This window comes from Oncorhynchus keta, chromosome 19, assembly GCF_023373465.1.
Source record: "Oncorhynchus keta strain PuntledgeMale-10-30-2019 chromosome 19, Oket_V2, whole genome shotgun sequence".
Lineage (NCBI taxonomy): Eukaryota > Metazoa > Chordata > Actinopteri > Salmoniformes > Salmonidae > Oncorhynchus > Oncorhynchus keta.
Window position 1 is genome coordinate 69,528,409 of NC_068439.1, and position 24,269 is coordinate 69,552,677.

Genomic DNA, 24,269 nt, shown 5'->3' on the forward strand with positions numbered 1-24,269 from the left:
AGCACAACGGTATATTCTGCACACATCCTACCGAAAAAAAATAACATTTATGAAGAAAACATAACTAACCTGTGGATGATGATCTTCATGTAGAGCACAGCATCAAAAACAGTCAATTACAAAGGCAGCAAAAAACTTCCAGAATATATACATGTTTTATTCAATACAAATTTAAAATGTTCTGTTTTGTTGTCAATCGAAGGAATATGGCAGTTACGAAATAATGGAGATGGAGAGTAATCCAGCAGTGTACAACCAGGCTTAGCCCTGGCAGCAGGCAGGCAGACCTCCATCCAGGCTTGGCCCAGGCAGCAGGCAGGCAGACCTCCATCCAGGCTGGGCCCTGGCAGCAGGCAGGCAGACCTCCATCCAGGCTGGGCCCTGGCAGCAGGCAGGCAGACCTCCATCCAGGCTGGGCCCAGCAGCAGGCAGGCAGACCTCCATCCAGGCTTAGCCCTGGCAGCAGGCAGGCAGACCTCCATCCAGGCTGGGCCCTGGCAGCAGGCAGGCAGACCTCCATCCAGGCTGGGCCCTGGCAGCAGGCAGGCAGACCTCCATCCAGGCTGGGCCCAGCAGCAGGCAGGCAGACCTCCATCCAGGCTGGGCCCAGCAGCAGGCAGGCAGACCTCCATCCAGGCTTAGCCCTGGCAGCAGGCAGGCAGACCTCCATCCAGGCTGGGCCCTGGCAGCAGGCAGGCAGACCTCCATCCAGGCTTGGCCCAGGCAGCAGGCAGGCAGACCTCCATCCAGGCTTAGCCCTGGCAGCAGGCAGGCAGACCTCCATCCAGGCTTAGCCCTGGCAGCAGGCAGGCAGACCTCCATCCAGGCTTAGCCCTGGCAGCAGGCAGGCAGACCTCCATCCAGGCTTGGCCCAGGCAGCAGGCAGGCAGACCTCCATCCAGGCTGGGCCCTGGCAGCAGGCAGGCAGACCTCCATCCAGGCTTAGCCCTGGCAGCAGGCAGGCAGACCTCCATCCAGGCTGGGCCCAGCAGCAGGCAGGCAGACCTCCATCCAGGCTGGGCCCGGGCAGGCAGGCAGACCTTAGCAGCAGCAGCCTCCATCCAGGCTGGGCCCAGCAGGCAGGCAGACCTCCATCCAGCAGCAGGCAGGCAGACCTCCATCCAGGCTTAGCCCTGGCAGCAGGCAGGCAGACCTCCATCCAGGCTGGGCCCTGGCAGCAGGCAGGCAGACCTCCATCCAGGCTGGGCCCTGGCAGCAGGCAGGCAGACCTCCATCCAGGCTGGGCCCTGGCAGCAGGCAGGCAGACCTCCATCCAGGCTGGGCCCTGGCAGCAGGCAGGCAGACCTCCATCCAGGCTGGGCCCAGCAGCAGGCAGGCAGACCTCCATCCAGGCTGGGCCCAGCAGCAGGCAGGCAGACCTCCATCCAGGCTGGGCCCTGGCAGCAGGCAGGCAGACCTCCATCCAGGCTTAGCCCTGGCAGCAGGCAGGCAGACCTCCATCCAGGCTGGGCCCAGCAGCAGGCAGGCAGACCTCCATCCAGGCTGGGCCCAGCAGCAGGCAGGCAGACCTCCATCCAGGCTTAGCCCTGGCAGCAGGCAGGCAGACCTCCATCCAGGCTTAGCCCTGGCAGCAGGCAGGCAGACCTCCATCCAGGCTGGGCCCAGCAGCAGGCAGGCAGACCTCCATCCAGGCTGGGCCCTGGCAGCAGGCAGGCAGACCTCCATCCAGGCTTGGCCCTGGCAGCAGGCAGGCAGACCTCCATCCAGGCTGGGCCCAGCAGCAGGCAGGCAGACCTCCATCCAGGCTGGGCCCAGCAGCAGGCAGGCAGACCTCCATCCAGGCTTGGCCCAGGCAGCAGGCAGGCAGACCTCCATCCAGGCTTGGCCCTGGCAGCAGGCAGGCAGACCTCCATCCAGGCTGGGCCCAGCAGCAGGCAGGCACACCTCCATCCAGGCTTGGCCCAGGCAGCAGGCAGGCAGACCATCCAGGCTGGGCCCAGCAGCAGGCAGGCATACCTCCAGATCCCCATTCAGGCTTGGCCCAGGCAGCAGGCAGGCAGACCTCCATCCAGGCTTGGCCAGGCAGCGGGAAACCCACCCGATAGATAGAACCATCATGTCAAATTAAAAGAGGTAAGTAGGTAGCAGTGTCGGACTAGACAGTGCACCTCAGGGGCTGACAGGCAGGTTCTGAATCTCTACACCTTCCCCTGTATCCTCTTCTCCCACCTCCTGTCCTCCAGGGGAGCCTTTGGCTGAGCCCTGGCCCGCCTCCATCTCCTGTTGGGCTTGGATATTTAAGATGAGCTCCTTGATCTCTTCACGTTTCGTCTTCATCCGTTGCTGCGGGAACCATTCCTCCAGGTTAACCGGGAGATGAAAGTTGGTAAGTGGATTCTGAATGGGAAGCCCAAAATCATAATTATTTTGGATTCAGTCTGAAGTACTATTTTCAGAGTGGTGCAAGAAATGAAGAAATGAAGCTTCCAAATCAATAGTCTAAAACCCTGGTTCGGGCAATTGCTCAATTGATTAACAACCACTGCAGGTAATTCAGATAAACTCAATATACAGTGCATTCGAAAAGTATTCAGACCCTTTCCCCTTTTCCACATTTAGTTACGTTAGACTTTTTAAAAATTAGACTGATCGATCTACACACAATACCCCATAATGACAAACTGAAAACAGGTTTTTAGAAATGTAATGTATTAATAATGTAATGTATTAAAAATAAAAAACAGATCCCTTATTTACATAACTATTCAGAACCTTTGCGATGAGCTCAATTTCAAGTCTCAGGTGCATCCCGTTTCAATTGATCATCCATGAGAAGTTTCTACAACTTGGAGTGCACCTGTGGTAAATTCAACTGATTGGACATATGGAAAGGCACACACCTGTCTATATAAAGGTCTTACAGTTGACAGTGCATGTCAGAGCAAAAAACCAAGCCATAAAGTTGAAGGAATTGTCCGTAGAGCCCCGAGACAGGATCATGTCTAGGCACAGATCTGAAGAATGGTACAAAAACATTTCTGCAGCATTGAAGGTCCTCAAGAACACATTGGCCTCCATCATTCTTAAATGGAAGAAGTTTGGAACCACCAAGACTATTCCTAGAGCTGGATGCATAGCCAAACTGAGCAATCAGGGGAGAAGAGCCTTGGTCAGGGTGGTGACCAAGAAACAGATGGTCACTTTGACGGCGCTCCAGAGTTCCTCTGTGGAGATGGCAGAATGTTCCAGAAAAACAACCATCTATGCAGCACTCCACCAATCAGGCCTTTATGGAAGTGGCCAGATGGAAGCCTCTCCTCAGTAGAAAAGGCACGAGAGCCTGTTTGGAGTTTGCCAAAAGGAACATAAAAGACTCTCAGACCCTGAGAAACAAGATTCTCTGATCTGATGAAACCAAGATTGAACTATTTGGCCTGAACGCCAAGCGTCACATCTGGAAGAAACCTGGCACCATCCCTACAGTGAAACATGGTGGTGGCAGCAGCATGCTGTGGGGATGTTTTTCAGCAGCAGCGACTGGGAGACAAGTCAGGATTGAGGGAAAGATGAGTGGAGCAAAGTACAGAGAGATCCTTGATGAAAACATGCTCCAGAGCACTCAGAACCTCAGACTGGGGCAAAGGTTAACCTTCCAGCAGGACAATGATCCTAAGCACACAATGCAGAAGTGGCTTCGGGACAAGTCTCTGAATGTCCTTGAGTGGCCCAGCCAGTGCCCGGACTGATCTGATCAAACATCTCTGGAGAGACCTGAATAGCTGTGCAGCGACACTCCCCATCCAACCTGACAGAGCTTGAGAGGATCTGCAGAGAAGAATGGGAGAAACTCCCCAAATACAGGTGTGCCAAGCTTGTAGCGTCGTACCCAAGAAGACCCGAGGCTGTAACCGCTGTACAAAGTACTGAGTAAAGGGTCTGAAGACTTCTGTAAATGTCAGTTTATTATTTTTAATATATTTGCTAAAAAAATGAAAAACCTGTTTTTGTTTTGTCATTATGGGTTATTGTGTAGATTGAGGGGGGGAAAAAACAAATGTAATACATTTTAGAATAAGTCTAACATAACAATGTGGAAAAAGTCAAGGGGTCTGAATACTTTCCGAATGCACTGTACAACTATTTAACCTACCAGGATCATGGGTAAGGTGAGTCTGCTACAAGTAATTGCGTCACTAAATACATTGGCAATTTAAAATGACACAGCAACACTGTGTTAATGGCCTACATCCCATTATATGGCTCAAGGTGTCTCAGTTACAGTATACACTGCATTGGTGTGTGTGTGTACACTGGTTGTGTCGCTCCAGATTATACTCGCACCTCGAAGAAGCTCTCCACATACTGCAGAATGTAGACTCCACAGTCGCTGAAGTTGTCCTGCTGAGGCACATGTGGGCTAGAACCCTTTGTCTGGTCCTTCCCAAAACTCCTCCGACTTCCTTTCCTCACCTCCCACTCCACCTCCAGGTACCTGCAGTTAAACACACAAGCACACAAACAAAATATAAATGGTTTGGGAAGGTTTGCTTTTGTGTGCTAATTAGGCAAACTAAATCTACAATATTCAGAACAGTATTAAAGTATTGACTTACTCTCGTAATGTTTTAATGACAGAAGATCTGGCAGGGCCACGTAACGAGTCCATGATGAGAATACAAGGCCTGAGAAAACAAACAAATCACTTAGAAAAGGCCTAAAACAATGTAATTTTCAGGTAAATATTCATAGCCATTAACCTCTAATTACACTACCCACAAAGGTGTCAGAAGGAAAGCAATAGCATCCTCTACTGCCACAAGAATGGTAGAACATCCTCTCCTACTCACTGTTTACAGACGGTGGGTTTTGACGTCCACTCTGAGCTCTCAGGGGGTTCCAGATCTTCAGCAAGTGCACCGTCCTCACTGCACTCATCCTAGACAACAACAAAAAGAATTAAACAAAGTTACACAACATTAATTTAACTCAATCTGCAAATCATCAGATAATGTTATTTTCCAGAAAACAAATTGACGACAAATTTTCAGCATGCTTATAGGGAAGGATATTCAACAAGCACAGCACTTACACAAATGACTGATGATTGGCTGAGAGAAATTGATGATAAAAAGATTGTGGGTGCTGTTTTGTTAGACTTCAGTGCGGCTTTTGACATTATCGATCATAGTCTGCTGCTGGAAATACATATGTGTTATGGCTTAACACCGCCTGCTACAGTTGAAGTCGGAAGTTTACATACACTTAAGGTGAGTCATTAAAACTTGTTTTTCAACCACTCCACAATTTTCTTGTTAATAAACTATAGTTTTGGCAAGTCGGTTAAGACATCTACTTTGTGCATTACACATGTCATTTTTCCCAACAATTGTTTACAGGCAGATTATTTCACCTATAATTCACTGTATCACAATTTCAGTGGGTCCGAAGTTTACATACACTAAATTGACTGTGCCTTTAAACAGCTTAGAAAATCCAGAAAATGATGCCATGGCTTTAGAAGCTTGATAGGCTAATTGACATCATTTGAGTCAATTGAAGGTGTACCTGTGGATGTATTTCAAGGCCTACCTTCAAACTCAGTGCCTCTTTGCTTGACATCATGGGGAAAGTCAAAAGAAATCAGCCAAAAATTGTAAACCTCCAAAAGTCTGGATTATCTCCAAACGCCTGAAGGTACCAGGTTCATCTGTACAAACAATAGTACGCAAGTATAAACACCATGGGACCACGCAGCCGTCATATCACTCAGGAAGGAGACGCGTTATGTTTCCTAGAGCTGAACGGCCTTTGGTACGAAAAGTGCAAATCAATCCCAGAAAAACAGCAAAGGACCTTGTGAAGATGCTGGAGGATACCGGTACAATAGTATCTATATCCACAGTAAAACGAGTCCTATATCGACATAACCTGAAAGGCTGCTCAACAAGGAAGAAGCCACTGCTCCAAAACCGCCATAAAAAAGCCAGACTACGGTTTGCAAATACAAAAGGGAACAAAGATCATACTTTTTGCTGCAGGAGGGACTGGTGCACTTCACAAAATAGATGGCATCATGAGGGAGGAAAATTATGTGGATATATTGAAGCAGCATCTCAAGACATCAGTCAGGAAGTTAAAGCTTGGTCGCAAATGGGTCTTCCAAACGGACAATGACCCCAAGCATACTTCCAAAGTTGTGGCAAAATGGCTTAAGGACAACAAAGTCAAGGTATTGGAGTGGCCATCACAAAGCCCTGAACTCAATCCTATAGAAAATGTGTGGGCAGAACCGAAAAAGCGTGTGCCAGCAAGGAGGCCTACAAACCTGACACAGTTATGCCAGCTCTGTCAGGAGGAATGGGCCAAAATTCCCCCAACTTATTGTGGGAAGCTTGTGGAAGGCTACCCAAATGTTGGACCCAAGTCAAACATTTTAAATGCAGTGCTACCAAATACCAATTGAGTGTATGTAAACTTCTGACCCACTGGGAATGTGATGAAAGAAATTAAAGCAGAAATAAATAATTCGTTCTACTATTATTCTGACATTTCACATTCTTAAAATAAAGTGGTGATCCTAACTGACTGCTTGTTTGTAGGTGACCAAATACTTATTTTCCACCATAATTTGCAAATAAATACATTAAAAATCCTACAATGTGATTTTCTGGATTTTTTTCTTCTTCATTTTGTATGTCATAGTTGAAGTGTACCTATGATGAAAATTACAGACCGCTCTCATCTTTTTAACTGGGAGAACTTACACAATTGGTGGCTGACTAAATACTTTTTTGCCCCACTGTATGTAAACTTCCGACTTCAACTGTACATTGTGGATAAAGAGTTGCCCGTCTAACAGAACAGAGGGAGTCCTATAAATGGAAGCCTCTCCAACATAATCAGGAATTATCCAGGGCAGCTGTCTAAGCCCTTTACTTTTTAATTTTTTTACTAATGACATGCCACTGGCATTGAATAAAGCCAGTGTGTCTATGTACGCGGATGACTCCACACTATACATGTCAGCTACTACAGCGACTGAAATGACTGCAACCCCCTAACAAAGAGCTGCAGTTAGTTTCAGAGTGGGTGGCAAGGAATAAGTTAGTCCTAAATATAAAACAATATATATATAAACATTGTATATGGGACAAATCATTCACTAAACCTCAAACTAAATATTGTAATAAATCATGTGGAAATTGAACAAGTTGAGGTGACTAAACTGCTTTGAGTTACCCTGGATTGTAAACTGTCATGGTCAAAACAGATTGATACAAAAATAGATAAGATGGGGAGAGGTAAGTCCATAATAAAGCACTGCACTACCTTCTTAATAGCACTATCAACAAGGCAGGTCCTACAGGCCCTAGTTTTGTCACACCTGGACTACTGTTCAGTCGTGTGGTCAGGTGCCACAAAAAAAGGACTCAGGAAAATTGCAATTGGCTCAGATCAGGGTAGCACGGCTGGCCCTTGGATGTACACAGAGAGCTAATATTAATAATATTTATGTCAATCTCTCCTGGCTCAAAGTGGAGGAGAGATTGACTTCATCAATACTTTTATTTATGAGAGGTGTTGACATGTTGAATGCACCGAGCTGTCTGTTTGAACTACAGGCGTACATCTCGGACACCCATGTGTGTCTATGACATCTCTTCACAGTCCCCAAGTCCAGAACAAACTATGGGAGGCGCACAGTACTACATAGAGCCATGACTACATGGAACTCTATACCACATCAAGTAACTGATGCAAGCAGTAAAATTGTATTTAAACCTGTGGGCACAGTGTGTTGTGAAATCTGTGAATGGGTTGTAATATTTTTTAAATTGTATAAACTGCCTTCATTTTGCTGGACCCCAGGAAGAGTAGCTGCTGCATTGGCAGGAACTACTGGGGTTCCATAATAAATACAAATGTCACCAACAGAAAAGCAAATTCCCCCATTACCTGACAGGAGCTTTGGTCATCAGAAAAGGTATCTGTGTCATCACCATTGCCACTACCTGATCTGTAACACAAACTGATTCTGTGCAAGCCATCTGCAAAACATGATTAAAAGCCAATGAGATAAGGGACTCTTCATCCATCAATTTCAACACAGCTTCTAAGACATCAAAGTATATTTACCATATGCACAGGATACAGTGTACTTAACACAGTGTAATTAAATGCTACTTCCAAGTAGAAACATTGCCTGTGGCTCACCTGTGTACTGTGGCTGAGCATTGACCAGCCCATTCACCCTGTCTAAAGAGGTCTTGGGAGGCACTTGGCCCCCATTGGGACAGGTGGACGCTCCCTTTGGCTGCTCGCTGTGGGAGTGTCCTTCCGAGGAGGCCTCTGTCGCAATGAGGGACAGCTTCTCTGAGGGGGCCACGGGTTCATCACTGCCTGGGGGCTCACAGTAGTCTGACTCTGGGGAGAGTGGCCGGCAGTGGTCAGGAGGCCTGCCCTGGGGGGCTGACTGTGTCTGTGATAGCCCTGGGGCCTGGCACAAAGGGTTGGGCTCAAACTGAGGGTCCTGCATCCCTGGGAAGCAGATCACTGCCAAGTACCAGTGGGCTCTGAAACATAGATAGACCAATGGGTTTGGTTAAGAAAGAGAATTAGGTTTACCATCTGTGTCTTACATTGTATCTTATACTGATACAAAATAACAAATGTGTTTGCTTTCATCACTGCACGTCACATAAATGCTTAAAGGGATCAGGTTTTTGACAATGAAGCCATTTATCTACTTCCCCAGCATCAAATTAACTTGTAGATAGCATTTCTATATCTCTGAGTGCAGATAGAAGGAAGGTGCTAGCATGCTAGTAGATACCATAGACTTCCATCATTGCGCTAACACTACAGTGCATTCGGAAAGTATTCCGACCTCTTGACTTTGTCCACATTTTGTAACGTTACAGCCCCCCCCCATCAATCTCCCCATAATGACTAAACTAAATGTTTGCAAATGTACATAAAAACATCTCTCAAGCTCTGTCAGGCTGGATGGGGAGCGTCGCAGCACAGCGATTTTCAGGTCTCTCGGGAGATGTTTGATCGGGTTCAAGTCTGGGCTCTGGCTGGGCCAATCAAGGACATTCACAGACTTGTCCAGAAGCCACTCCTGCATTGTCTTGGCTGTGTGCTTAGGGTTGTTGTCCTGTTGGAAGGGAAACCTTTACCCCAGTCTGAAGTCCTGAGCGCTCTAGAGCAGGTTTTCATTAAGGATCTCTGTGTACATCTTTCCCTTGATCCTGACTAGTCTCCCAGTCCCTGGTGTTTAAAGATCCCCACAGCATGATGCTACCACCAGCATGCCTCACCATAGGGATGGTGCAAGGATTCCTCCAGACGCGACGCTCGGCATTCAGGCCAAAGAGTTCAATCTTGGTTTCATCAGACCAGAGAATCTTGTTTCTCATGGTCTGAAAGTCCTTTAGGTGCCTTTTCGGCAAACTCCAAACAGGCTGTCATGTGCCTTTTACTGAAGAGTGGCTTCCGTCTGGCCACTCTACTATAAAGGCCTGATTGGTGTAGTGCTGCATAGATGGTTGTCCTTCTGGAAGGTTCTCCCATCTCCACAGAGGAACTCTGATAGAGTGACCATCGGGTTCTTGGTCACCTCCCTGACCAATGTCCTTCACCCCCGATTGCTCAGTTAGGCCGGGCAACCAGATCGAGGAAGAGTCTTGGTGGTGCCAAACTTCTTCCATTTAAGAATGATGGAGGCTACCGTGTTCTTGGGGATCTGCAATGCTCCAGAAATGTTTTGGTACCCTTCCCCAGATCTGTGCCAACACAATCCTGTCTCGGAGCTCTACGGACAATTCTCGACCTCATGGCTTGGTTGTTGCTCTGACATGCACTGTCAAACTTATATAGGCAGGTGTGTGCCTTTCCAAAATATGTCCAATCAGTTGAATTTACCACAGGTTGACTCCAAGTTGTAGAAACATCTCAAGGATGAATGGAAACAGGATGCACCGGAGCTCAATGTCGAGTCTCTTAGCAAAGGGTCTGAACACATACATAAATAAGGTATCTGTTGTTGTTTTTTCTTTATACTATGTTTTTATTGAGGAACACAAAGAAATTACAAATAAAGTAAAGTAAAAGAACAACAAAAAAGATCTGGCAGTTACAGTGCACTTCACACCTTCATCATATTAGTTACATTGACATCTTTGAATTAGACCATTTTCAAGTACGAAACCCAGTATTCTTACATTTACATTTAAGTCATTTAGCAGACGCTCTTATCCAGAGCGACTTACTCTTGACCTCTCTCCTGTTGAGTTCTTAAAGCAAAGGTCATACGCTCCATGTGGTGTATTTCTTCTACAATGTCTATCCATTGTGTCACTGTGGGAGGGTCTTTTTGTAGCCATTTCCTAGTGACAGCCTTTTTACTGGCTGCCAGTAGGACCTTCAACAGGTACTTGTTTCTAGTGTGTAAGTTATCAGGTATTTCACCCAAGGACAAAGAAATGAATGTTTGTTCTATGTCAAATCCCATTATTTTTCCAATGTTAGATATTATTTCTCCCCAGTAAGTTTCGATTGCGGGGCACGTCCAAAAGATGAGAGTGGTCCGCCCACAATAGACCGCATTCTCTCCAACAAGGGTGTAGGGAGCCAGTCTGTTTTGATTTCAGTTTAGGTGTTATGAAGAAACGTATAACATTCTTCCAACATAATTATCTCCATGACCTTGAGTTGGTGGAGCTTTGATGAGTCTAATATGTTCAACCATGTTTCATCAGTTATTTCAATGTTAAGTTCCTCCTCCCATTTCTTTTTAATATAGTTTGTAGAATGTTTCTTTGAATACCCAAGTAGAGATATGAAATAGTTTTTTTGTTACTCCCCAAGTTGTATCTGTTAGTGAATACTTGGATAAATTTTGGAGGTGCTCGTGGCTCAATCACTTTTATCTCCATCAAGAAGTAGTGTCGAACTTGTAGGTATCTGTAAAAATCTTGTTTATCCAAGCCATTTTTACTTAGGTCCTGGAAGTTATCTAGGTCCTCATCCCTTATAAATTGTACTGAATGATGTGATGCCTTTCTGCGTCCATTGTTTAAACCTGCTGTCCTGAGTTGCAGGGATGAAGCTGGGGTCGTATACGGGCCAACTCAGCAGTTTGACCTCTCTAAATTATTTTGCTTAACTAGCCTAAACCATGTCTTTAGAGAGAAATTAATCCACTGATTTTGTCTATTGTACATTTCATGTCTTTCCCTTTGGATTCATATTCTCAATTGCACCAACACACCAGAGCTCTCAATTGGACTGACACACAATAATATTTTAGGTTTGGTAAGGCCATACCCCCACAGTTTTTTGGTAACTGTAATGTATATCTAATTATTGGTCTCTTACTGTTCCAGATAAACCTTGATATCTGTTTATCCCAATCTGTTGTTGTTATTTTTTTATACATTTGCAAACATTTCTAAAAACCTATTTTCGCTTCATCATTATGGGGTATTGTGTGTAGATTGATAAAAAAAAAAGATTGAATCAATTTTAGAATAAGGCTGTAACGTAACAAAATGTGGAAAGTAAAGGGGTCTGAATACTTTCCGAAGGCACTGTAGTTAGCATTGGCTTGTGAAACTACCTCCAACATCCTTCATGCTGGATGCAGAGACATAAAAATGGTATCCATGACTTCATTGCCAAAATCCCAAAGTATCCCTTTGAGACTTGAATGAAATTCCAGTTGGATAGATTGTGCATCTTAATAGTGAACTTATTGTAACCAGAGCCCTATAAAGCGCACAACTTTTGTAAAGTGGTGCACTATATAAGAATGTGTGCACTATATAGGTAATAGGGTGTCATTTGGGAAGCAGTCAGTGATATTTAGAGACAGTAACTTACGACTCATTGATGGGAACAAAGATGAAGTCCTTTTGGAACAGGTCTACATGTCTGGTCCATGTCTTCACCCTGTTGTGCTTCCTCTTCTGCATCCTGATAACCAGCAAAGAAGAAACATGTTTGTTTTTTTAAGTCGTTGTTATATTGTTTTATGGACAATAATAATCATAGTGGAACTGTAGAGAGGAAGACTGAGTGAGACCGAGAGGAAGGGCCGAGGCGGGCATCGAAACGCAGTAGCCAGCGGATGTGTGTGGTCCGGACTCGGCAGAGCTATCACTAAACCAGACTCCAGCTTCTGTCCTGTCCTGTCATAACTCAATTCAGTGTGAAATGTGTTGCCCCTCATATCACTGGCAGAGAAAAGGAGACTCACGGTAGGTTTGTGGTGTCTGGGAGGTTTCTCCTCTCTTTCTGGTTGAGTCTCTTGTAAAAGAATGAGCTAAACACGTGACTCCTTTGTGAGTCTTCTTTTTTCAACTTCTCCAAAACTAAATATCTAAGTAAAGGGAAGATACACACACAGAAAACAGTCAATCCACAGTCCCTGAGAGCTTGGTCAATGTCCCTTATATGCAACAAAAGCAAGCACTGCTTCGATAGAATATCAAACAGAGAATGTGACTTTAAAGGCAATGGAAAATAGACAAAGTAAAATTTACACCAACTTTAAATAAAAGTCTATGATGACGTCGTTTAGGAATTCTCCATCGTTAAGGCAGTGAAGGTCTTCGTTAGTCACCGATATGCCCCCCTTGGCTGGAGGAGGTGGGTACACCATCAACCTACAACACAACCATCCAATGATTAAACCATCAGGAACAAACAAACACAGAATTGTACTTAAGATGACAGGGTTGTATTCATTAGGGTACAACGAAGCAAAATCGTTTGCAACAGAAAACCACAAGTGTTTCGTATTGGACAATTTTCAGATAGTCCCCCCCCCCGTTTCAGTCAATTTTCTTGTTTGGTGCCTAATGAACATGACCCAGGAGTAGGAGATAGATAACCCTTGTACTTTATGATTGGTCCAGTGAAGGTGGGTTGGAGCTCAGCCATGTCATCGTCTTCATCATCAAAGAACGCACTGTTCTGCTGTCGTGTAGCCATGCGCGTTTGCACCATTGGAGCCGGTGTGTTGGTTTTAGTGCTGTTGTTTACCTACAAGAAAGGGATGTAACCAAAAACCAGCAACATGTATTTTGGTAGCTAGTCTCAAAAGGCTCTAAGATGCTAATCTTCAGGACCTGGGACACACAGCCCTATTACGTCAAACTGTTAGGTTTGATCAATTCCAACAACTTTCCCAAAATTCCCAAGTTCTCCAGACATCCCAGTTGGAAGATTCCCGGAAACAGGGAATAAGCAGGCCCACCTTTTCTTTAGTTGCTTTGTTGTAGTTGACCAATCTGATGTTAGCTTCATCAAACGACAATTTGGTGGGGAACTCATTGAGGTTGTTGGCTCGGCCAATCTCTTGTAGAATCTCCTCTAGAACCATCTGCTGCTGCATCGACAGCCCGTTCTCAAAGATCAACACCATGTACTTCTCATCGGAGTCTGAGGACAGAACGGAAAGCAACAAGACTTGACATTTTGTTGAAGGTGAGGTAACAGACAGCTTTATTTAGCACAAAATAACACGTCACAGAAAGGCTTCTCCAAACACAGGTTTCTGTTCATCCATCTATGTACAGACTACTGCTGTTGCAACTAGCATGGGATCTCCACAGTTCAATTGACATCACTATGTAGCGTCTGCTGTCCTTACCGTTGCCAGCGCAGTCATACCAGCACAGGCCTCCCTTGTCTCGGGTCATCTTGAGCTGGGTGCGGAGCCGCACACATTCCTCGGGGCTGGTCTGGAAGAAGAGGACGGGCAGCTTCCTCACGCTGCACCACTCACAGCTTATGAGCTCCGACGCACGCAGACACACCTTCTCCAGAGAATCCACCTCAGGACCTGGGACAGAAAGCACTATTATGTCACATACTGTTAAGTTTGATCAATTCCAGCAACTTATTTAAGAAATGTATTGTAATTTTGCAACCCTACACACTGTACAACACTGTCTAGTCTATCTATAATAGGTTGTCCTTTGAGAGCAGAGGAAAACATTTATAGGACATCTAACATTCTTGTGGTCTCCTACCTTCAGTTTCAAGATGAATGTGATCGACCGTAAACTGAAAGACAAAGATGGTTGAATGATGGCGGTATGCTAGACAGTCAGGGAATAGTGAAAATTCAAGAAACTTAATTTAGCAGTATTCATTTTGTTATGTTTAAGAAAAATAATAACATTATTCATGGAAAATGCATAGAATTGCAGGAAAACTAGGTAAAATTCTCTCTCAGCTCGATGGCAGAATATGTAGAATCACAGGAAATAAGCTTTACAACGGCACCATTTTCTCTCAGCTCCATGGAGAAATGTGTAGAATTGCAGGATGGGGGCCTCTTAAAATGTTCTTTAAAGTGTAGCCACACTGACGGCGCTCATTACACGCCTCCTACCAAGCACACCACCTCAGCCCCTTTTTGATCCAGGAAAAAAACCTGATAGTCTATTGTTTTTTGCCAGATTTTAGGTAAGTATAAGTGTCTGTACATACAGAGAGAGTACAGTCGTGGCCAAAAGTTGAGACTGACACAAATATTAATTTTCACAAAGTTTGCTGCCTCAGTTTGAATTGACAATTTGCATATACTCCAGAATGTTATGAAGAGTGATCAGATGAATTGCAATTATTTGCAAAGACCCTTTTGCCATGCCAATTAACTGAATCCCAATAAAACATTTCCACTGCATTTCAGCCCCGTCTCCAAAGGACCAGCTGACATCATGTCTGTGATTCTCTCGTTAACACAGGTGTGAGTGTTGACAAGGACAAGGCTGGAGATCACTCTGTCATGCTGATTGAGTTCGAATAACAGACTGGAAGCTTCAAAAGGAGGGTGGTGCTTGGAATCATTGTTCTTCCTCTGTCAAACATGGTTACATGCAAGGAAACACGTGACGTCATCACTGCTTTGCACAAAAGGGCTTCACGGGCAAGGATATTACTGCCAGTAAGATTGCACCTAAATCAACCATTTACCGGATAATCAAGAACTTCAAGGAGAGCGGTGCAATTGTTGTGAAGAAGGCTTCAGGGCACCCAAGAAAGTCCAGCAAGTGCCAGGACCGTCTCCTAAAGTTGATTAAGCTGCGGGATCGGGGCACCACCAGTACAGAGCTTGCTTAGGAATGGCAGCAGGCAGGTGTGAGTGCATCTGCACGCACGGTGAGGCGAAGACTTTTGGAGGATGGCCTGGTGAAGGGCAGCAAAGAAGGGCAGCAAAGATGCCACTTCTCTCCAGTAAAAACATCAGGGACAGATTGATATTCTGCAAAAAGGTACAGGGATTGTGATGATTAGGACTGGGGTAAAGTCATTTTCTCTGACGAATCCCCTTTCCGATTGTTTGGGGCATCCGGAAAAAAACTATGTTCAATTTGGTTTAAATAATGCAAAAACAAAGTGTTGGAGAAGACAGTGAAAGTGCAATATGTGCCATGTAAGAAAGCTAACATTTAAGTTCTTTGCTCAAAACATGAGAACATACGATAGCTGGTGGTTCCTTTTAACACGAGTCTTCAATATTCCCAGGTAAGAAGTTTTAGGTTGTAGTTATTATAGGACTATTTCTCTCTATACCATTTGTATTTCATATACCTTTGACTATTGGATGTTCTTATGGGCACTTTAGTATTGCCACTGTAACAGTATAGCCTCTGTCCCTCTCCTCGCCGCTACCTGGGCTCGAACCAGGAACACATCGACAACAGCCACCCTCGAAGCAGCGTTACCCCTGCAGAGCAAGGGAAACAACTACAAGTCTCAGAGCGAGTGACGTTTGAAACACTAGCTGCTGGCAAAACGCACAAAAGTGCTGTTTGAATGAATGCTTACGAGCCTGCTGGTGCCTACCATCGCTCAGTCAGACTGCTCTATCAAATCATAGACTTAATTATAACATAATAACACACAGAAATACGAGCCTTAGGTCATTAATATGGTAGAATCCGGAAACTATCATCTCGAAAACAAAACGTTTATTCTTTCAGTGAAATATGGAACCGTTCTGTATTTCATCTAACGGGTGGCATCCATCAGTCTAAATATTCCTGTTACATTGCACAACCTTCAATGTTATGTCATAATTACGTAAAATTCTGGCAAATTAGTTCGCAATGAGCCAGGAGGCCCAAACTGTTGCATATACCCTGACTCTGCGTGCAATGAACGCGAGAAGTGACACAATTTCACCTGGTTAATATTGCCTGCTAACCTGGATATCTTTTAGCTAAATATGCACTGTTCCTAGGCCGTCATTGAACATAAGAATGTGTTCTTAACTGACTTATGGGTTAAATAAAGGTGTAACCTTTTATTTATTTTTTAAATCAGCCAAATCGGTGTCCAAAAATAACGATTTCCGGTGGTTACGAAAACCTGAAATCGGCCCTAATTAAATCGGCCATTCCGATTAATCGGTCAACCTCTACATGAGACCATTCATGTGTGGGGTTGCTTCTCAGCCAAGGGAGTGGGCTCACTCACAATTTTGCCTAAGAACACAGCCATGAATAATGGTACCAACACATCCTCCGAGAGCAACTTCTCCCAATCATCCAGGAACAGTTTGGTGTCGAACAATGCCTTTTCCAGCATGATGGAACACCTTGCCATAAGGCAAAAGTGATAACTAAGTGGCTTGGGAAACAAAACATCGACATTCTGGGTCCATGGCCAGGAAACTCCCCAGACCTTAATCCCATTGAGAACTTGTGGTCAATCCTCAAGAGGCAGGTGGACAAACAAAACCCCACAAATTCTGAAAAACTCCAAGCATTGATTATGCAAGAATAGGCTGCCATCAGTGAGGATGTGGCCCAGAAGTTAATTGACAGCATGCCAGGGCAGATTGAGTTCTTGAAAAAGAAGGGTCAACACTGCAAATATTGACTCTTTGCATCAACTTCATGTAATTGTCAATAAAAGCCTTTGACACTTATGAAATGCTTGTAATTATAATTCAGTATTCCATCGTAACATCTGACAAAAATATCTAAAGACACTGAAGCAGCAAACTTTGTGGAAATTAATATTTGTGTCATTCTCAAAACTTTTGGCCACGACTGTACAGGAGCAGGGTACTTACATTGACAGGCTTGGACACCATCCTGCGAAGAGTCCCTACTCTCACACTCCGACAGTCCAGGATGATGCTGTCCAACTTGTCGGGAGAGATCCTCTGTTTTTTCTTGGGTGTAGAGTCATCCGGCATTTGGTTTCCAAACTGAAAATAACATGCATGGTCAGCCTTGAAACCTGCTGCTTCATATCACTAATTTCTCTGAGGAACAAATCATGTACAGTAGATGTCTGGCCAACACCACAAGGTGATTCATCAACTGGCCATTTAGATTCCACTGCCCAATTCCTTTGCAAGATAAATATCGGTAGTACTGTGTTGTTTTCTCAAAGGTAAACTTTACAACCCTGAACACACAAAAAGTAAATGAGGAGACTTAAATCCTTAGTCACAACGGCTGCCAAAAACAACTTAAGGAGCCCATCTCTGTGAATACAAAAACACCCAGTAATGTCATTTTCTGCCAAGCAAAACAACCCAGGAGGTTACCTTGAGAGCAGATCAGGAACATTATGGTCTCAAGGACATTTTGACAGACAGACTCAAAGTCAGACTGAAACGTGATAAAACAGCTCACGACAAGACTGGCTCACTATAGACAGGTCCGTTTACATAATGTAGTCATGAATTGAGGAAAACTTAATTACGTATCCACACAAGTACCACCCTATACACTATAATGCGGGTCGCCTACAGCACCTATACACCACCCCAGCATAGGTAGGACTCCTGGCCGACCCTACTCATATCATGCTATCCCGGTCTAAATGAAAAATACTTACAAATATTAACTCAGCAAAAAAATAAGTCCTCTCACTGTCAACTGTGTTAAAAAAAAAAATTTAACAGTCAGTATCTGGTGAATTAAGTACTGAGTACAGGCCTTGATGTAACGCTCATTCCTTCGACGATAAACGAAAATCCGACCATCACCCCTGGTGAGACAAAACCGCAACTCGTCAGTGAAGAGCATTTTTTGCCAGTCCTGTCTGGTCCAGCGATGGTGGGTTTGTGCCCATAGACTATGTTGTTGCCGGTGATGTCTGGTGAGCACCTGCCTTACAACAGGCCTACAAGCCCTCAGTCCAGACTCTCTCAGCCTATTGAGGAGTCTGAGCACTGATGGAGAAATTGTGCGTTCCTGGTGTAACTCGGGCAGTTGTTGTTGCCATCCTGTACCTGTCCCACAGGTGTGATGTTCAGATGTACTGATCCTGTGCAGGTGTTGTTACATGTGGTCTGCCACTGCGAGGACAATAAATTGTCCATCCTGTCATCTTTCTTTTGGTGTTTTTCTGAGTCAGTAGAAAGGCCACTTTACTTTCCTACATTTTTATAACTGTGACCTTAATTGCCTACCGTCTGTAAGCTGTTAGTGTCTTAATGACCGTTCCACAGTTGCATGTTCATTAATTGTTTATGGTTCATGGAACAAATGTGGGAAGCAATGTTTAAACCCTTTACAATGAAGATCTGTGAAGTTATTTGGATTTTTACAAATTATCTTTGAAAGACAGGGTCCTGAAAAGGGACATTTCTTTTCTTGCTGAGTTTATGTTAAAAGACGACATACCTGATCTTTCATGCGGTTCCTTCTGGGTAGTGAAATTCTGCTGTCGACGTCAGAAAAGAAGTCAGAAGTGATCTCCTCCTGCTCCCCTCCTGTGCTACTCTTCACTGCCGCCTCCACTCTGCCTCCGGAGGGCGCCGGTGAGGAGTGGGCTGAGTCAGCAGGCCGAGGGGAAACGCTGTCCAGCCTGTTCACGCTGCCCGTGCTGGCGTTGTCCGCCTCATCCTCGTCACTGGACAGCACAACTGGAACACAAACAGAGTCGTCATTTCCAGACGCAACACAGCTGAATAAATTATTTAAACAAGATGGGATTTACATCCTGAAATGTGGCCTTTGTTTGATAACAGTTCTGACAGAGAGAGGTAAGATGTACAGACAGGTGCTAGTGGTTTTGAGCTGTGTGGTTGGTTACAGAGAACGTCCTGTGCAGTTGGTTGAAATGAACCACTTCTGTAGTGTGCTACCTCTCACAGGGACAAACACCTGCCTGCAGTAAACCCTGAGACTAACCAGCACAGAGGCAGGTGAAGAGTGAGTACTGAGCAGGCCAGGTGTGTATCCCAAATGACACCCTATTCCCTACATAGTGCACTACTTTTGACCAGAGCACTAAATGGAATATGGTGAAATTTGGGATGTATACCTGGACAGTGGACTTACTGGGGTCGTTGAGCTCGTGCTGCTTGGCGGCCGCCGTCCTCCTGCCTTTGTTGCCGGCGACTTTCCCGGCGCAGCAGCTCCCCACCAACCCCACCCCCGCGGGTCTCCCGCTGTGTGGCAGCGGCAGGCCGGCCCGGGTGGTGATGCGTACCGGAATGGGCGGGTTCATCACTGTGTCCACACGCAGCGGCAGCGCCCTCATGGTCGAGGACGAACCGTAGAAGCTATTCTTGGTCAGCTGTCGACTGTTTGGTCCTGGGGATGGGTGTTGATGTGGGTGGGTTTGCTGTGGGTGAGGTCGAATGGGGGGTCTGGGCGTGGGGGATGTAGGCTGGGCTGCTGGGGGGTGGTAGAGGTGGGCAACCTCCGGCACCAAGGGGTTCCCACAGTGTTCACACGTGCTGTGGCTTTCACTGGATTTGCTACACTTCCCACACACTGTGTGGTTCCTTTCTGGATTTAGGGGCTGCAGACAAGGCAAAGACAATTACATTTCAGCATCAGGTAGGCTACACTTAAATTATTTGTATCTTCTGACATCAGTCAACATCATTGCTAAATCGCTCAGGGGTATCGTCTTAATATCGCTCAGCTCTTTTTGATTGAAATGGACAGTGGAGGTAGACATTGTAAACAAGATGCTTCCTCCTATTCAGTTATTCATAGGATCTCTAGCCACAACATTAATAGGTATGACTCGGACAGGAAGGATAAGGCTGGATGGTTTGATAGTGGACTAGCGAGATCAGAGAGAGCGAGCGAGGCCCAGAGGGGAAATCAGAGATCGAGAAAGAGAGGCCAGAGGGAATCTCAGAGAGTGAGGCCCAGAGTGGAGATCAGAGAGCGAGAGAGAGGGGACCAGAGGGAGATCAGAGAGCGTGAGAGAGAGGCCAGAGGGGAGATCAGAGAGCGAGAGAGAGAGGACCAGAGGGGAGATCAGAGAGTGAGAGCGAGAGGACCAGAGGGGAGATCAGAGAGCGAGAGAGAGAGGCCAGAGGGGAGATCAGAGAGCGAGAGAGAGAGGCTCAGAGGGAAGTAGCAGTAACTACAGTCCAGCACGGTCACAGTCCTCATAGAAAAGGCTCCATAATGGTAAACTCTAACCAGTAGATGATCCTAGACTCGCCCAGCCAGCATAGGTCCTTTTTAACTTCAGGACCTGGCATATCCATAAAGCGTCTCAGAGTAGGAGTGCTGACCTAGGATCAGGGCCCCCATGTCCATATTATAAACTTATCCATTATGATGTAAAAGGCTAAACTGATCCTAGATCAGCACTCATACAACAATATGTTTTATGAATACGGACCCAGATGACGACGTGAGTTCATACTGCTCTTACCTCCACTCTCTGAACCTGCGAGGGAAAGCTACAACAGCCCTCCAGCAAGGGTCTCTGACTGTGCTCTTTGATGCTCACGTTGTCGTCGTTGGCTTAAAAGGGAATAAAAGACAACATGGAAAGGAAACAGTCATCTATCATGTACAGTATGCAGTAACGACTGATCGTGTTGAGAACCATCATCTTCAAGACAAACAAAAAAATTGTGGAGAAAGTTGGCCTTGGGGAAGTTTCACACAGGTGCAGTTTTCCAGTGTTTCAAGGTCACCTTGCAGCACCAGGTGATCATCATCATTACTGTATACTGTCATATTTTTTTTATATTTTTTTATTTCACCTTTATTTAACCAGGTAGGCAAGTTGAGAACAAGTTCTCATTTACAATTGCGACCTGGCCAAGATAAAGCAAAGCAGTTCGACAGATACAACGACACATGGAGTAAAACAAACATACAGTCAATAATACAGTATAAACAAGTCTATATACAATGTGAGCAAATTAGGTGAGAAGGGAGGTAAAGGCAAAAAAGGCCATGGTGGCAAAGTAAATACAATATAGCAAGTAAAACACTGGAATGGTAGTTTTGCAATGGAAAAATGTGCAAAGTAGAAATAAAAATAATGGGGTGCAAAGGAGCAAAATAAATTAATTAATTAAATACAGTTGGGAAAGAGGTAGTTGTTTGGGCTAAATTATAGGTGGGCTATGTACAGGTGCAGTAATCTGTAAGATGCTCTGACAGTTGGTGCTTAAAGCGAGTGAGGGAGATAAGTGTTTCCAGTTTCAGAGATTTTTGTAGTTCGTTCCAGTCATTGGCAGCAGAGAACTGGAAGGAGAGGCGGCCAAAGAAAGAATTGGTTTTGGGGGTGACCAGAGAGATATACCTGCTGGAGCGTGTGCTACAGGTGGGTGATGCTATGGTGACCAGCGAGCTGAGATAAGTGGGGACTTTACCTAGCAGGGTCTTGTAGATGACATTGAGCCAGTGGGTTTGGCGACGAGTATGAAGCGAGGGCCAGCCAACGAGAGCGTACAAGTCGCAATGGTGGGTAGTATATGGGGCTTTGGTGACAAAACGGATTGCACTGTGATAGACTGCATCCAATTTGTTGAGTAGGGTATTGGAGGCTATTTTGTAAATGACATCGCCAAAGTCGAGGATTGGTAGGATGGTCAGTTTTACACGGGTATGTTTGGCAGCATGAGTGAAGGATGCTTTGTTGCGAAATAGGAAGCCAATTCTAGATTTAACTTTGGATTGGGGATGTTTGATATGGGTCTGGAAGGAGAGTTTACAGTCTAACCAGACACCTAAGTATTTGTAGTTGTCCACGTATTCTAAGTCAGAGCCGTCCAGAGTAGTGATGTTGGACAGGCGGGTAGGTGCAGGTAGCGATCGGTTGAAGAGCATGCATTTAATTTGACTTGTATTTAAGAGCAATTGGAGGCCACGGAAGGAGAGTTGTATGGCATTGAAGCTTGCCTGGAGGGTTGTTAACAGTGTCCAAAGAAGGGCCGGAAGTATACAGAATGGTGTCGTCTGCGTAGAGGTGGATCAGGGACTCACCAGCAGCAAGAGCGACCTCATTGATGTATACAGAGAAGTGAGTCGGCCCAAGAATTGAACCCAGTGGCACCCCCATAGAGACTGCCAGAGGTCCGGACAGCAGACCCTCCGATTTGACACACTGAACTCTATCAGAGAAGTAGTTGGTGAACCAGGCGAGGCAATCATTTGAGAAACCAAGGCTGTAGAGTCTGCCGATGAGGATGTGGTGGTTGACAGAGTCGAAAGCCTTGGCCAGATCAATGAATACGGCTGCACAGTAATGTTTCTTATCGATGGCGGTTAAGATATCGTTTAGGACCTTGAGCGTGGCTGAGGTGCACCCATGACCAGCTCTGAAACCAGATTGCATAGCAGAGAAGGTATTGTGAGATTCGAAATGGTCGGTAATCTGTTTGTTGACTTGGCTTTCGAAGACCTTAGAAAGGCATGGTAGGATAGATATAGGTCTGTAGCAGTTTGGGTCAAGAGTGTGTCCCCCTTTGAAGAGGGGATGACCGCAGCTGCTTTCAATCTTTGGGAATCTCAGACGACACGAAAGAGAGGTTGAACAGGCTAGTAATAGGGGTGGCAACAATCTCGGCAGATAATTTTAGAAAGAAAGGGTCCAGATTGTCTAGCCCGGCTGATTTGTAGGGGTCCAGATTTTTCAGCTCTTTCAGAACATCAGCTGAATGGATTTGGGAGAAGGAGAAATGGGGAAGGCTTGGGCGAGTTGCTGTTGGGGGTGCAGTGCTGTTGACCGGGGTAGGAGTAGCCAGGTGAAAATGCTTATTTAAATTCTCAATTATGGTGGATTTATCAGTGGTGACAGTGTTTCCTATCTTCAGTGCAGTGGGCAGCTGGGAGGAGGTGTTCTTATTCTCCATGGACTTTACAGTGTCCCAGAACTTTTTTGAGTTAGTGTTGCAGGAAGCAAATTTCTGCTTGAAAAAGCTAGCCTTGGCTTTTCTAACTGCCTGTGTATAACGGTTTCTAGCTTCCCTGAACAGCTGCATATCACAGTGGCTGTTCGATGCTAATGCAGAACGCCATAGGATGTTTTTGTGTTGGTTAAGGGCAGTCAGGTCTGGGGAGAACCAAGGGCTATATCTGTTCCTGGTTCTAAATTTCTTGAATGGGGCATGTTTATTTAAGATGGTTAGGAAGGCATTTTTTTAAAATATCCAGGCATCCTCTACTGACGGGATGAGATCAATATCCTTCCAGGATACCCCGGCCAGGTCGATTAGAAAGGCCTGCTCGCTGAAGTGTTTCAGGGAGCGTTTTACAGTGATAAGTGGAGGTCGTTTGACCGCTGACCCATTACGGATGCAGGCAATGAGGCAGTGATCGCTGAGATCTTGGTTGAAGACAGCAGAGGTGTATTTAGAGGCGAAGTTGGTTAGGATGATATCTATGAGGGTGCCCGTGTTTAAGGCTTTTGGGGGTACCGGGTAGGTTCATTGATAATTTGAGTGAGATTGAGGGCATCAAGTTTAGATTGTAGGATGGCTGGGGTGTTAAGCATGTTCCAGTTTAGGTCGCCTAGCAGCACGAGCTCTGAAGATAGATGGGGGGCAATCAGTTCACATATGGTGTCCAGAGCACAGCTGGGGGCAGAGGGTGGTCTATAGCAGGCGGCAACGGTGAGAGACTTGTTTTTAGAGAGGTGGATTTTTAAAAGTAGAAGTTCAAATTGTTTGGGTACAGACCTGGATAGTAGGACAGAACTCTGCAGGCGATCTTTGCAGTAGATTGCAACACCACCCCCTTTGGCAGTTCTATCTTGTCTGAAAATGTTGTAATTTGGAATTAAAATTTATTTCAGAATTTTTGGTGGTCTTCCAAAGCCAGGATTCAGACACAGCTAGAACATCCGGGTTGGCAGAGTGTGCTAAAGCAGTGACTAGAACAAACTTAGGGAGGAGGCTTCTAATGTTAACATGCATGAAACCAAGGCTATTACGGTTACAGAAGTAATCAAAAGAGAGTGCCTGGGGAATAGGAGTGGAGCTAGGCACTGCAGGGCCTGGATTCACCTCTACATCGCCAGAGGAACATAGGAGGAGAAGAATAAGGGTACGGCTAAAA

General features: G+C 45.5%; 1 protein-coding gene across 50 annotated transcripts in view; it reads right to left on the minus strand.

Moving 5' to 3' along the window:
• Nucleotides 1-297: 297 nt before the first annotated feature.
• Nucleotides 298-24,269, minus strand: part of LOC118398782 (sentrin-specific protease 6-like) — a 37,129-nt gene continuing 13,157 nt past the window's right edge. The window contains exons 7-28 of one of the 50 annotated variants that reach the window (XM_052471177.1): nt 20,629-20,720; nt 19,287-19,752; nt 18,627-18,868; nt 17,060-17,197; nt 14,004-14,037; nt 13,622-13,813; nt 13,226-13,410; nt 12,869-13,011; nt 12,516-12,632; nt 12,224-12,346; nt 11,848-11,940; nt 8,176-8,534; nt 7,918-8,009; nt 4,809-4,897; nt 4,575-4,643; nt 4,303-4,453; nt 1,719-2,358; nt 1,116-1,680; nt 931-1,005; nt 817-854; nt 553-589; nt 298-438 (exon numbers count right to left, since the gene is read on the minus strand). In XM_052471177.1, the coding sequence (XP_052327137.1) occupies nt 2,131-2,358; nt 4,303-4,453; nt 4,575-4,643; nt 4,809-4,897; nt 7,918-8,009; nt 8,176-8,534; nt 11,848-11,940; nt 12,224-12,346; nt 12,516-12,632; nt 12,869-13,011; nt 13,226-13,410; nt 13,622-13,813; nt 14,004-14,037; nt 17,060-17,197; nt 18,627-18,868; nt 19,287-19,752; nt 20,629-20,720 (2,813 nt within the window). In that variant the 3' untranslated portion in view covers nt 298-438; nt 553-589; nt 817-854; ... (1 more) ...; nt 1,116-1,680; nt 1,719-2,130. Of the gene's footprint in view, nt 1,006-1,115; nt 1,681-1,718; nt 2,359-4,302; nt 4,454-4,574; nt 4,644-4,808; nt 4,898-7,917; nt 8,010-8,175; nt 8,535-11,847; nt 11,941-12,223; nt 12,347-12,515; nt 12,633-12,868; nt 13,012-13,225; nt 13,411-13,621; nt 13,814-14,003; nt 14,038-17,059; nt 17,198-18,626; nt 18,869-19,286; nt 19,753-20,628; nt 20,721-24,269 lie in introns of all 50 variants that reach the window. The other 49 variants (XM_052471176.1, XM_052471199.1, XM_052471198.1 and 46 more) reach the window with 49 other exon arrangements.